At 45.7% G+C, this 14,739-nt stretch overlaps 1 protein-coding gene across 13 annotated transcripts in view; it reads left to right on the top strand.

Moving 5' to 3' along the window:
- Positions 1-14,739, top strand: part of raraa (retinoic acid receptor, alpha a) — a 756,690-nt gene that overhangs the window by 490,663 nt on the left and 251,288 nt on the right. For 8 of the 13 annotated variants that reach the window (XM_072487377.1, XM_072487376.1, XM_072487380.1 and 5 more), the window contains one exon: positions 4,462-5,017. The exons of the other annotated variants lie outside the window; for them this stretch is intronic. In XM_072487377.1, coding sequence (XP_072343478.1) covers positions 4,843-5,017 — 175 coding nt within the window. In that variant the 5' untranslated portion in view covers positions 4,462-4,842. The remainder of the gene's footprint in view (positions 1-4,461; positions 5,018-14,739) is intronic. 13 annotated transcript variants of the gene reach the window in all.

The following is a 14,739-nucleotide window of genomic DNA, read 5'->3' on the forward strand; positions in this document are numbered from 1 at the left end:
CAGTGGAGGGAGTCTCTTCCACCTCCGCCATGGTGGAGACCGTGGCGGAGGCGGAAGGGAAAGAGTGCCCCCACGGCACAGGCCCGCCCGCGGATCGGTGGGCCATGATCGCGTGCCAGGCCACCGTGGGGGCACCCCCCGGGTCCAGATCGCCCCGCGCCGCCCCCAGGATCCCGGAGCCCGCCCATGCTGCCTTGTCCCGCCGGTAAGGTAGGTGATTTAATTTACGCCGGCGGGACAGGCAATTTATCGGCCGGACTTCGGCCCATCCGGGCCGGAGAATCGAGCGGGGGGGCCCGCCAACCGGCGCGGCGCGATTCCCGCCCCCGCCGGATCTCCGGTGCCGGAGACTTCGGCAACCGGCGTGGGCAGGATTCACGCCAGCCCCCGGCGATTCTCCGACCCGGCGGGGGGTCAGAGAATGTCGCCCCAGGAGTTCCCATGTGTGCAGAGTAATGTGGGAATTCAGAAATTGGCAGTGATTTAGTGCTCCTCCATAGAGTATGCTCCACAGATTGCAATCTCCATAACAATCATAATTTGATGAAAAAGTTTACTCTACCACTGTTTACTCATTATAAAAGCGCTTGAATAATTGTTAAAATAGGTGAACCTGTGTTTTTAATTAAGTACTGACTTCGATCTTACTGCTAAACACCCTCACTAGTCCTGTGAAACTACTTTTGGAAGGCTTAATTTCTCCATAATGAAAAAGTAATCCACATATTTTTTGAAACCTGGAAGTATTTTAAAACGTGTGTTGATCTTTATTTTAACTTCTATCTTAATTCTTCATATTCCTTTCTTTCACTGTCTGAAAGCGTAAATTATAAGTGAAACGATGGGCGGCATGTGGCACAGTGGTTAGCACTGGGACTGCGGCGCTGAGGACCCGGGTTCGAATCCCGGCTCTGGGTCACTGTCCGTGTGGAGTTTACACATTCTCCCTGTGTCTGCGTGGGTTTCGCCCCCACAACCCAAAGATGTGCAGGTTAGGTGGATTGGCCACGCTAAATTGCCCCTTAATTGGAAAAAGAAAAATAATTACCAAAAAATATTTTTTTTAAAGTTTCTTTTTAAAAAAAAAAAGTGATAGAGTACCCAATTATTTTTTCCAATTAAGGGGGAATTTAGCATGGCCAATCCACCTACCATGTGCATCTTTTTTGGGTTGTGGGGATGGGACCCACGCAGACACGGGGAGAATGTGCGAACTCCACACGGACATTGACCCGGGGCTGGGATCGAACCCAGATATTCTGCACCATGAGACAGCAGTGCTAACCACTGTGCCACCGTGCCGCCCGATTCAGTGGTTTTAACTTCCTAGTTTGCTGAGCATGAATACTTGAATGTGATTGGCTCCTTGCATGCTGGGACCAGTGCTGCTGCAGGCCAAGACATTCATTCCTTTGACTTGACGCCAGGTTTAAACTGCCGCAGGGAAAGGGGAAAACCTTAGTGCAGGAGTCGCCAGATCTTTGTGGGTAGCTTTCCTAGGAGATCAATAGTGAGTTCCTTTGCTTTGCCACTGACTGCAGAATCTGAGCCTGCGAAGTATCAGCCTCGGAAAGAAGCAAAAGCAAAATACCGCAGATACAGCTGTGAACAGAAAATGCGGAAGATACCCGGCAGGTCAGGCAATCTCTGTGGAGACAAAGAAAGTTACCGTTTCGGGCCGATGAGGGTTGTCATAATATACATCTATGTATATAATGGAGTGCGAACAGGCAGTGATTGACACACAGGATGACCAGTAAGCACACAGAACAGAGCAGCCAATCACCAGACAGGACACGACCACTATAAAGCCAGAGGGCACCAGTTTTCCCGCTCTCTCGGGACCCAGCCTCTGAGACAGTCGGAGTTCGTGAGCTGGCCAGTGCAAACACCATGTGGTAGCTAGTAAGTCTGGTTAGGCTTGTATCAAGGCCTCCAGTCAAGTCAGCATCATGTTAACCCACAGTTGAACATGTATAATAGTTTAGATGTTAAATAAAATCGTGTTGCATCTTATCAAGTGTTGGAGGTCCGTCTCTCGCTACACTGCATCAAGTGCAGTCCACATCGACCCAGCCTACCCAATACATCAAGGGTCATGATAAAGGGGCTTTATTTCACACTCTGCCGATTGTAAGTTGAGTGCCCCTTTGTCAGCAACAGAATCCCTCCAGTTTATTTCCTGGAGCTCTCTGCTGTCCACCTAAACGGGTGGGGGGGGAAAAACTGAGACATCCCAAAAGCTTGTACGAAATTTATTGTTATTTAGCATGTAACTATTTCCATCATTCTCTACTTTATAACTGGGAAGGGAAGGAAGGACAGCCTGTACAAACAGGAAGACTTTTCGTTGCAGGAGAGCAGTATGGTTCAGGGAAGATTGAATGGAGGCATTTGCAATCATGAGGGGTTTGACGAAATAAAAAGGAGAAACTATTTACCCTGGCAGGGAGTTACCAGAGGACACAGATTTAAGGTAATAAAAGCAGAAAATGCTGGGAAAACGCAGCAGGTCTGACAGGATCTGTGGAGAAAGAAACTGAGTTAACGTTTTGAGTCGAATGCTCTTTGGCTCTTCATGATAACTAGGGGGAGGTAGAAATGTGATGGGCTTTATGCTGTTAAAAGTGGGGGAGAAGCAGCAGGTGTAAAATAGAAGGTCTGGGATAGGTTGCAGGTCAGGAGAGACTACAATGGAAAATTTTCAGGTAATTGGCGGCAGAAGCAGAGGTGAGATGAGGCGATTTTTTAATGCAGCGTGTTATTATGATCTGGAATCTCTACCCCAAAGGATGGTGGGAGCAAACGAACTTTGCAACGATAATTGTATAAAAACCTGATAAATTGCAGGGCTTTGGGGGAAAGAACACGGTAATGGTCCTAATTACTCTTTCAAAGAGCCAACAAGAGCACAAGGCACCAATTGATCTCCTTCTGTGCTGTACAATTCCATGACTCTATAATTCCTCTGTATTGCTGTTTGACTGCCTAGCAAGGAGAGACAGCCTTAGGGAGACTTTAAAAAAAAGATTTAGTGTACCCAATTCTCTTTTTTTTCCAATCAAGGGGCAATTCTAGCGTGGCCAATCTATCCCACACTGCACATAATAATCTGTATTGTCACAAGTAGGCTTACATTAACATTGCAATGAAGTTACTGTGAAAAGCCCCTAGTCTCCACACTCCGGCGCCTGTTCGGGTACACAGATGGAGATTTCAGAATGTCCAAATTACCCAACAGCACCGTCTTTCGAGACTTGTGGGAGGAAACTGGATCACCCGGAGGAAACCCACGCAGACACTGGGAGAACGTGCAGACTGTGCCCCAAGCCGGGAATCAAACCTGGGACCCTGGCGCTGTGAAGCAACAGTGCTAACGACTCTGCTACTGTGCCGCCAACGTCTTAGCGTTTTGGGGGTGAGACCTCTGCAGACACGGGGAGAATGTGCAAACTCCACACGGATAGTGACCCAGGGCCAGGATCGAACCCGGGTCCTTGGGTACCGTGAGGTAGAAGCACTAACCACTGTGCAACTGTGTCACCCTGGACTTAAGTAGACTTTAGCTGAGTTCCCATCAATGTTGCTCAAGCAGTCTCGGCTAGACTTTTTTATGGGTTCTGTCGATGCTGATTCAGTATTCACTGGGAGAGAGACTTGGTTTCAGCATTGAGGACTTCTCCCCAGGTCCCATTAGTGAAGTATGTGTGCGCGGCTAACAGAAGAGGAATTCCTGTAGCCAGGAAATGTTGGTTTGCTCTGTTGCTGGCACCTACTGAATGTTGGCACTCAAGTGTGTGCAGCTAGCAAAGAAAATTTAACTCATGGGTCCATCATTGGAGATTGCACAAAGTCGTGGGTAATCTGTTTATTTTATAAAATGTCTTTGAGCAAAGGGAAGTATAGTGATATTTTGCATTGAAATATCATCTGATTTTGACCAGATTGAAAAATCTGCTGGCCATCTTTAGACACTATTTGCTTTGAAAAAGGGGTCAAAATGTGTTCCATATGCCTAGAAATGCTGATGCTTTAGGGTTCTTGTTCCCAGCAATATGTGGGAGGCAGTGACCGTCAGTAGGTCAAGGGGGGAGGGGAAAGGAGGGCAGTCAGTAGAAATTCATATCAAACTCCATTATTTTTAAGGAGCCCCTTTCAATTCTTGCACATTTTAATTTGCACATGCTAGGCCTGGTGTGTTTTTAAATCAGATGTTTCAGGACAAGAGGAGTAATTATTTTAAACACTGTAATACAGCTCTACAAAGCCCACACACATACAAGAGCTGACTCTTATCCTCCTTCCCGCCCCTCCACCATTCTCCCTCCCCCTTGTTTTCTGGGGAGGGCCCAGATGCTTCGCCTGTCTTTTCTACTGTAAGATTCAATTTTTAAAAGCTGTGGTTATTTGCTGTTTCGCGAACAAGTTTTCCTCTGCTCTTACAATTATGTTCTTTTCCAGTGTAAGCACACCCAGTCTGGCCCAGATTTAGAGGAGAAGAAGGCCTATTCAAGGAGTCTCTGAGGACGTGAAGAGCATTATTCCTACAAGAGTTCAGCTGCAATATACATTAGGATAGTACTTGGATAGATTCATATGGAACCAATGGTTGACTACCAGGCTTGCCATCCATAAGGAATACAGACGGCCTTTTTAATTTTTCTATTAGGAGAACTGGTGTTATATCATTTTTTGTATGAACCCTGCTTGTTTCTGAATTCAATTCTGCACGTCAAGGCTGCCATTGCCTTTGCTTCCTCTGGACATTTCTCCTATTTGATATGCACTGATCAGCTTTGTGGTGCACATGTGAAGACTATCCTGTACACGTTTTACTTCACCATGTCAACCAACAGCAGTTCGTGCACACCGCCGGGTACTGGACACGTAAATGGTTACCCAGTGCCCCATTACCCATTCTTCTTCCCACCGGTCCTCGGGGGCCTTTCACCACCATCCATAAATGGATTGCAACACCAGCTTCCAGTCAGTGGATACAGTACCCCCTCACCTGCCAGTAAGTAACATGCCATTGTTTCTATTTCAGATCTGTGTTTTAAAGCTCAATAGTTTGGGTGTGTTTGAAAAGGATTCTTTGAGGTTTTCGTTGTCTGGAACACCACTGTGGAGATTTCTTTCTTGATGTGACGGCCTGAATTTTCGCAACAACAGAGAGGGTAGCAGGCTTATTCAAAATGGCACCAGAGGCCTGATTGCTGATGTTCTCCCCCCCCGCCCCCCCCGACGCAGCACAGCCATTTGTGGCGAGGGAGGGAAGGAGGGGGTTGGGTGGGGAACGGGGTGGGTTGTACTTAACACATCGGTACAGAGGCAGCTGCACATGTTAACGTGCTGCTGCCATCAATCCAATCCAATTTTTGCCAATTGGATGTCCAAACATGAATTTGAAGAAAGTGTGAAGTTAATGAATGGAATTCTTGAAGAGGCAGAATAGCCTTTTGGAGAGGCAGGATATGCTTATGGAGAGTTCCAGGACATCTTTGAGAGAGGGAAGGTGCCCTTTAGTATTGTTAAATGTCGACGTGAATGTGCGTAAAAAGTGGACGTAAAGGTATTGGAGCTGTCAGGGAAGCTGTCATAGCTGTGGAACTATCAAGCTGACCTTTAAATTTTAAAATGGGCAAAGGTGCAGGGTAGGTGGCATGAGTTGGCATGAGGTTCGCATAGGGGCTATAAAGGATAATGGGGGAGGGCGGATAGGGGAATTTGTTGGAATGGAGGATATGGGGCCATGGGGTTGGTAGAGACATAGATTGACATGGAGGGTATGGGGAGCAGGGGCATGGGTTGGCATGGATGGAGACTGCAGTCTGTGTCGGGGAGTGAGGGCTAGAGAGCTGTTTTTTGTTTTATATATTTTTGCAGCGGGGAAAAAATTGCCAGATCACCGAGGCTGGCCTTCGCTCTGCTCTGCACATGGCAGCCCATGTGCTGCCTCTCACCTGTTCCGGGGTTGGGTGGCGGGCACAACTCCCCTTGACACCTGCCACACCCGGAACAAAATCTAACCATCTAGGGCATTTTTTACCAAGCCCGGTTCACAGAGCTGGGACTTATCCTAACTCTGCGCTTCCGACCCAGGAGCAAAAATTCAGGTCCATGTCTTTGTTGCAACACACATGGCTGGACCGCCATCCTTGGGGAATAACTAATTTGTTAGTTTTCAATTTTCTTTACTTTTGAAACGGTTTGACAATGTATTTGGTTTGGGGTTGCAAAATTAGGGACAGAAAGACAGTACAGGCTTCTGAAACTCTTGGGCAAGTCGGTGAACTGATTCTACGTAAGTAATTGAGCTATGCTGGTTTTATGTTGTGTTCGTGCTTTTAGCAACCAACACGTGTGCAGCCAGTGGTAACCAGCTGAATATGCTAAAGCTGGCTGACTGAAACTTTGTTTGGGATTTTTGCCGGCTGAGTCACGCACATTGGGAACCATTTGCACTAACACAGTGCATATTAATACGAAAGCAACGTTTTATAGTGCCGTTGTCTGAATGGATTCACTTTGATCGTTCAGTAATTGGGTCCGTCAACTTTCCTTGCCCTTATGCCTGAACACAAGACTGGCACATTTCAATACTTCAGCCAGATTTGCCACACATACAACTGGACTCGTTGGCCAAAACCTCAAGGGCAGTGAAATCTTCAATGGAGGATTTTGCTCAATAGCAGTGAAGTTATAAAATTCTGCCTGCTGCAAATGTTTGACCCGAGTGGCTAGCAGGGTTAAAGCCTGTAGCCAGGATTTGCTAACAAACAAGAATTGTTTCTAATGAGCCCTATTGGGTGTTCATTTCGATGGGAAATGGAGTGTGCTGTGTTTGTTTGTTTATCTGAAGATATTTCATCAGCTCCGTAGGTAGCGCAGTGAGAATGCACTCTTCTCGTTTTCATTGGGGCCCTGGGAGAAGCAGGGAAACGAGAGGCTTCCTCTTCAGTTGCATTTATGTAACAGAACCACTGAAAGAAGCTGTTCTCTAATAACCTACGCTGCTGTGGTGTTGAATTACGTTCAGGAAGGTCCAACCACAATAGTGAAGATAAAATTGCACTGATGACTGGTATGGATGGATGGGCTTTACACTCAGCTTGTACATATCTAAAAATCTCCCAAAGGCAGTGTTTATTCCTTTGTCCCAGATGCAACTGGGAAAAGCATTTCCTTCATGGGGTCTCAGCAGTTCTGGAAGCAATAATGTTTACCTTAGTGTTTCTGTCAACGTCAAGACTGCCAACACTGGCAGCACTAAATGTAATTATTAGAGAAATATTGGACAGGACAAGGGAGTCACCCCCTGCTGTTTGAAATTAATGCCTTGAGATCTCTGTTGTCAACTAGGACAAAGAGACAGAACTCCTATTTTAATCCTAACTCCGCAGATATTGTTAAATTAGCACTAATTGTGAATTTTGTGCACTTTCAAAATATTGTTTTTATTTGTTTCTGACTCTTCATCTGGATAAAGCTTTTTATTGAACATTAGCTATAATGTTTGATACGAAAGATATGAAGATTTGGGTACAGATATAAATTATAAGTAAGATTGTTGGGAGTTTATCTGGTTTCAAGCTAAATTTGTGCTGGGCAAAGGTTTGCCTTCCGCTTCAAACATTTGTCATTGAAGCCTTGAGTAGCGGTTGAAATCTGAAACACTTGGCCCTTTCCACCCACCTCTTCCCAGAAGTTAGATCAACTGAAAATCCCAAAACATTAGTATGATTGTACGGTAAGGGTATTGAGGAATATGAAAACAAGACAGTTAAGATGGGGTTAAGGTACAGATCAGGTTTGATCTAATTGAATGATGGAACATTCGAGAGGTTGAATAGCCACCTCCTGTGTAATAGATGTATTGAAATTCCCAAACAATTTTCCAAGGAGGACAATGAATGTGCAGTGCTGTGGTTTTGCCGATATGGGTAGCTTGTGGAAAGCATGTTGGAAAGGGGAGACCCTATTGCTGCTTTTCCACATTAGCTCTTTCTCCAACTGCATGTAGCCATATGTCAAAATACACCTCGGCCTGGCTGTTAATGCAGTATGGGTTAAAGTCTGCAGGGATAGAAATGTACTTTTTACAGTGTTAGCCTGAAAAAAGATCAGATATCCTCCTTGCCCCCAAGCTATCTCCTGGGAAGATCAGTTTTATCTTTACAATTTCACATTGCAATAGTTTATAAAGTTTGTCTAGCGCTCTGTATGCTCACCTTTCCAGCTGAGGTAATATACTTTTGTGGGGTCCTTTTACAATAGAAATGCCACCTGGCATTAGTGGCAACTATATTTGCTCTTTTTTTAAAACAAAAGGTTTTTACTGGTTTTCACATTTTTACGTTACGCATTCCAGATCAGACATTAAATTTACAAGTTTCATCACCGCGCAGAGTATTGAGCAAAGCAACCAAAGAAAATTTTAAAATTACAAGTGAGAGATGAAATTAGATTTGCTCATTTTCAAAGCTGCCGGATCTTTTTTTTAAAATAAGTAATCAGTGCTCATTTCAAACATGGTACAATCTCGCTGGCAACATTGGTATGGAAGAGGGACCGGTTGGTTAACTGTGCCAACTCCCAAATACAGTTGTGCCATTGAAATGGATGGACGCTGTATTCCGTGGAAAAGCTTGGTAGATGCCACCATTAAATGACTGTCCGGGCAGCATGGTGGCGCAGTGGGTTAGCCCTGCTGCCTCACGGCTCCGAGGTCCCAGGTTCGATCCCGGCTCTGGGTCACTGTCCGTGCGGTGTTTACACATTCTCCCTGTGTCTGTGGGGGTGAGACCCAGAGAATGGTCTCACCCCCACAACCCAAAGATGTGCAGGCTAGGTGGATTGGCCACACTAAATTGTCCCTTAATTGAAAAAAATGAATTGGGTACTCTAAATTTATTTTAAAAAAATTAAATGACTGTCAAAGATAATGCTATCTGGGACACATCAGGTAAACGCTAATCCACAGAGGACCATAAATTTTTGCTCCTTTGCGTTCCCTTTTCCTGATCATAGCAGCTCTTATCAGTATAAAGTTCCATGAGTACTTAAACCTCCTTTCACCTCATCCACATTAACGGTCTTCCAGTAGAAAACGTAAAAACAAGCGATGCACAGATCCTGGTGAGCAATATAAATCAGACCTAATTCTGTTCCTACTTTTCAAAAAATAAATTTAGAATACCCAATTATTTCTTTTTCCCCATTAAGGGCCAATTTAGTGTGACCAATCCACCTACCTTGCACATCTTTGGGTTGTGGGGGTGAAACCCACGCAGACACGGCGAGAATGTGTAAACTCCACAAGGACAGTGACCCAGAGCCGGGATTCGAACCCGAGTCCTTAGCGCCATAGGCAGCATTGCTAACCATTGTGCCACACAATTCTGTTCCTATGTCCAGCATTGTTTTTGATAACGATATGAAGTCTGGGGAAACTGAATCCAACTGCACTGTTTCCACAGCCACAAGTTAACTCTGCCCTGGGGGTCAAACGTGGAGCCTCCAGGTCTGTGTGGCCCAGTATTAAATCTTGCAGTGCATTTACCTGCTGAGGCAGAAGTTGATTGCAACATTCTCCCAAAACAGAAATTTAATATCTTTGCTAATGTGACCACCTACTTACTGGGTGGCCTTTGGATTCAATGAATGCAAAACATGTGAAACGGCAACAGTTCAGTAAAGCATGTGAAAAATGCCATTCAATTAAAGGATTACAAATAATTTAGCCATAATTGCATAGTGAGCCAGAACATTGTACCAGATTCTGAGAGGCAGAGTATTTTAATATCAGAAATCTGAAAGCATTTGTTCTAAATCCAATTTTTTTACTATTGATAAACCCCATGCTTTTATTTTGCTATTCTATTAGGTATACAACATCAGGTCTCAAATAAAAGAAAGCAAGTTATCTCCCATAACGTTCAATTTGCTGCTGTGTTGTAATATGACAAGCAGTTCACTGTAAAATGAGACACCTCCAGGGTCCCACTTGTCCTCCTCAATGCTGATGAAAATTAAAGGTACCATTAAGAGCTACAGGATGCCTGCCGGCTCAGGTTGCAAGCTAACACAATTACATTAATGTCTCTCCTGGTGCTGTAGTGATTCCTTAAAGGTCAAGGGACCCCCGGTGACGTGTCCTTCATAGTTCCCTGTGTTTGAGAACCTTATTGTTCTGCCGTCTTGGAATGTGTGCCTGCAATTCCTTCTCGCGCTCTCCGGTTTAGACTTCTGTCAAGTATTTCACTGGTGAATTTGCATCAAAAAAAATTAAACCAGTAATTCTGACACTGATCAACTGTCAGTCACCTCCTACCTGTCACTGGTGTGGATATGACAATTTGTACTCCAATCAATTAATGGACGGAAAATCCTTCAGCATTGCTGGTCTCTTTATTAGGAGGCCCATGTCCTAAAATTTACACGGCACTGCCTCTCGTCCCCACCCACCAGCTTCCCGTTTCTTTCCCACTGCACTGCCTCCTCCATCCCCCCATGCCCCCTCTCTCTCGCTCTCTCTAGAATTCTCACTCACGGTTCCCTGGGGTGGTGCCAGTTTTGAAGCAACCTGATCATCCTTAACCCGTGCAGTTGAGTGTTGTTGGGCCATTCAATTATAGAGGGGGACCGCAGCTGAACCTGTGCCTGCCCTCACCCGAAAACAATGCCTTTTTAGGCAAGGCCCACTGCAGAGGGATTACGAACAGGAAATTTGCCTGTTGTTTCCTGGCTGACAGTCACCGCTGCCCGCATTGCAATCACCCTCATGTCTGTCTTCCCCCTAGTAAAAGGAAAATATTGCTGGAAGATACTGCGGAATAAGGGAAGAGCAGTACTTCTTCAAGGCCGGCATTCCTGAAAGAGAAGTGGCAGTGAATTAAACACAAAGATAAAAGCAAATTACTGGGATGCTGGAATCTGAAACAAAAACAGAAAATGTTGGACAATCTCAGCAGGTCTGACAGCAGCTGTGGAGAGAGAAGGGAGCTAACGTTTCGAGTCTGGGTGACTCTTTGTCAAAGTTGCTGAATAATCTTGCTTTGGAATTTGAAAACTGTCTTCAAAAAGTCTAACTGTATAAATGAGGGTACTAAATTCTTTGATTTTCTTTCTTGATTCCTCTGATCTCTCTGGGACCATATACGACCCCTGTAGGTAGCTTTATCCCAGGGCTTCCATCGTGCTACTCCCAAGCTGACTGTTAGCAGACATATGACTGTGCTTCATGAGCATAATCCCCATAATTTCATTTCCCTTCCTGCGACAGGGATCACCTGGGTTCTACATTCTCGGGAAGTTGGTAACAACAGGGATTGTACCAGTCTCCCATTACTCCTGTGACACAACACATCAGTCAATTACCTAATGAGTGGTATCATAGTTCCCTGTAATTCTAATTGTACAGTTGTAACCGTATGAGAGACCATTATATCGCTCTGCGTAAGGCGGCACAGTGGTTAGCACTGCTGCCTCACAGCACTGAGGACCCGGGTTCGATCTCGGCCCGGGGTCACTGTCCATGTGGAGTTTGCACATTCTCCCCGTGTTTGCGTGGGTCTTACCCCCACGACCCAAAGATGTGCAAGGTGGGTGGATAGGCCACTCCAAATTGCCCCTTAAATGAGGATAAAAGCCGTTTTGCATGACAAACATCCAAATCACAAAAGATAACTCCTAAAAGCTTATGAGTAAAGATATTTCTGGGTTAACCCTGCAGCCTCACGGCGCCGAGGTCCCAGGTTCGATCCCGGCTCTGAGTCACTGTCCATGTGGAGTTTGCACATTCTCCCCGTGTTTGAGTGGGTTTCGCCCCACAACCCAAAGATGTGCAAGGTAGGTGGTTTGAACACGCTAAATTGCCCCTTAATTGGAAAAAAATGAATTGGGTACACTAAATTTATTTTTATTAAAAAAGACATTTCTGGACAACACTGCAGAAACAAAATGGTCTGTTCCAGACTTGGATGACCAGTGGCCCTATCCTCAGTATCTGTTATTTTGCCTTATATGTCTTATATGTTAGATAGCTGTTGAAGAGTTGAGGCTTGGGACTGAGAAGATTACCCTATGGAGAGCCAGATTAGACTCTATGCCAAATGGCTTCCTTATGTGTCGTAAATGATTTTCTGGCTCATTACTGAAATCAGCAAGCCTCACCAGTATTTGATCCGAATAGAAATTCACTGGGAACAATTTGCTCCGGTTATTTTAAGTGCTAAGGAGCCTCCTGTGGTAGCTAAGGTGGGGTGTTCAACTGAAATGCTGGTTTAGCCCACATTTAGCGCAAGACACCATCTTAGTAAAGTGGTTGAAGTGCTAACTCGGGGGGGGGGGGGGGGGGGGGGGGGGGTCACTAAGGGGCTGGTTGCTAATTTGATTTCCTGCTAGCCTTCATTAAGTTATATGGGGTTTTGATGGGCCACACTTGAACTAATGTCCTCTCCTAGCGGTGGCCAGTTGACCAGGAGTAAAAAAAGTAACTGCTGAGGGTTTTCAGCACCACATAAAGGCATTCTCAGCTTTCCTTGTTCACGCGCTGCTGGAGGTTTAAAGAAGACTTCCGAAATGCAGCGAGACACTTTCAGGACACTTTGTCAAAACTTCAATAGTGTATCGATGTTTGTTCCAGAGGTTTCCTGAGCACGTCACAAGAGTAAGTGCTGTACTATTCTACCTTATTGGGCATGTTGTGTCAGTCATTAGGAGAAAGGAATGAATTTTTTTCTTAATTTTTACGGGGCGAGGGTTTCGCTGGCTCGGCCAGCATTTGTTCTCCATCCCTAATTGTGCTTGAGAAGCTGGTGGTGAGCTGCCTTCTTGAACTGCTGCACTCGAGTGTGGTATTTATACACCACAGTGCTGTTAGGGAGGGAGTTCTTGGATTTTGTCCCACGACAATGAAGGAACCGATATATTTCCAAGTAAGGATGTTACACGACTTGGAGGGGAACCTCCAGGTGGTGGGGTTCCCACGTATATGCTGCCCATGTCCTCCTAGGTGGTAGTGGTTGTGGGTTTGGATGGTGCTGTCTAAGGAACCTGGTGAGGTCCTGCAGTGCAGCTTGTAGATGGTACACACTGCTGCTACTTTGCGTTACTGGTAGAGGGAATAATATTTGTGAAAGGGGTGCCATCAAGTGGATGCTTTGTCCTGGATGTTGTGGAGTGTTGTTGGGGCTGCACTCATCCAGGCAAGTGGAGAGTATTCCATCACACTCCTGTATTGTGCCTTGTTGATGGTGGGCAGGCTTTGAGAGTCAGGAGGTGAGTTACTTGCCGCAGAATTCCTAGCTTCTGATCTGGTCTTGTAGCCACAGCATTTATATGGCTAGTCCAGTTGAGTTTCCGGTCAATGGTAACCCCCAGGATGTTGATTGTGGGGGATTCAGTGATGGTAATGCCATTGAATGTCATGGGGCGATCGTTTTATTCTCTCATTGGAGATGGTCATTGGCTAGCACTTGTGTGGCGTGAATGTAACTTGCCACTTGCCAGCCCAAACCTGGATATTATCCAGGTCTTGCTGCATTTGCACGTGGACTGCGTCAGTGTCTGAGGAGTCGTGAATGCTGCTGAACATTGTGCAGTCATTGTAAAGATCTCCACTTCTGACCTTATATTGATGAAGCAGCTGAAGTTGATTGGGCCCAGGATACTATCCTGAGGAACTCTTGCAGTGATGCCCTGGGACTGAGATGAATGACCTCCAACAACCACAACCATCTTTCTTTGTGCTGGGTATGACTCCATCCAGTAGAGAGTTCTCCCCTGATTCCCATTGATTTCAGTTTTGCGAGGGCTCTTTGATGCCGTTCTCCATCAAATGCTGCCTTGATGTCAAGGGCAGTCACTCTCACCTCCCCCCTGGAGTTCAGCTATTTTTAAAAAATTTAGAGTACCCAATTCATTTTTCCCCAATTAAGGGGCAATTTAGCGTGACCAATCCACCTACCCTGCACATCTTTGGGTTGTGGGGGCGAAACCCACGCAAACACGGGTAGAATGTGCAAACTCCACACGGACAGTGACCCAGAGCCGGGATTGAACCTGGGACCACGGCGCCGTGATGCAGCAGTGCTAACCCACTACGCCACCATGCTGCTCATGAAGTTCGGCTGTTTTGTCCATGTTTGAACCAAGACTGTAATGAGGTCAGGAGCTTAGTGACCCCGGCCGGACCCAATTCAACGTCAGTGAGCAGGTTTTGCTTAGTAAGTGCTGCTTGATAGCACTATTGATGACCCTTTCCATCACTTCACTGATGATTGAGAGTAGACTCCTAGGGCATGAATTGGCCGGGTTCGGTCCTGCTTTGTGTGTACAAGACATACCTTGGTCGTGGATATTTCCTGGGGAAAGCCCTGGCCTGCACATTAAATGGGAGGAGGATGTGAGATCTGTAGCACAAACTGAGGTAGGAGTGAAGGTTGGAGGAGGGTGTTCTGGAACTCCTCAACCAGAACTCCAGTACAAGAAACTTGTGCCCCACCCATCCATCCCAGAACCAAACTGAAGCACATCGTGAATCACCCAGCTCATCCCCCAAGTGAATGCATGACGCCCACATATACTACTCCCAGAAAATTGCTTCTAATTAGCACTTTGAGTGCTAAACCTGCGGATGTCTATTTTAGCATCTCCAGGCAGGTTCAATTGCAGATAACAAATTAGGCACAAGTGTTGTATTCAAGCTTTCAAACGCCATGTCTTATTAGCACAGCA

This window comes from Scyliorhinus torazame, chromosome 21 (genome assembly GCF_047496885.1).
Source record: "Scyliorhinus torazame isolate Kashiwa2021f chromosome 21, sScyTor2.1, whole genome shotgun sequence".
NCBI classification, from domain to species: domain Eukaryota; kingdom Metazoa; phylum Chordata; class Chondrichthyes; order Carcharhiniformes; family Scyliorhinidae; genus Scyliorhinus; species Scyliorhinus torazame.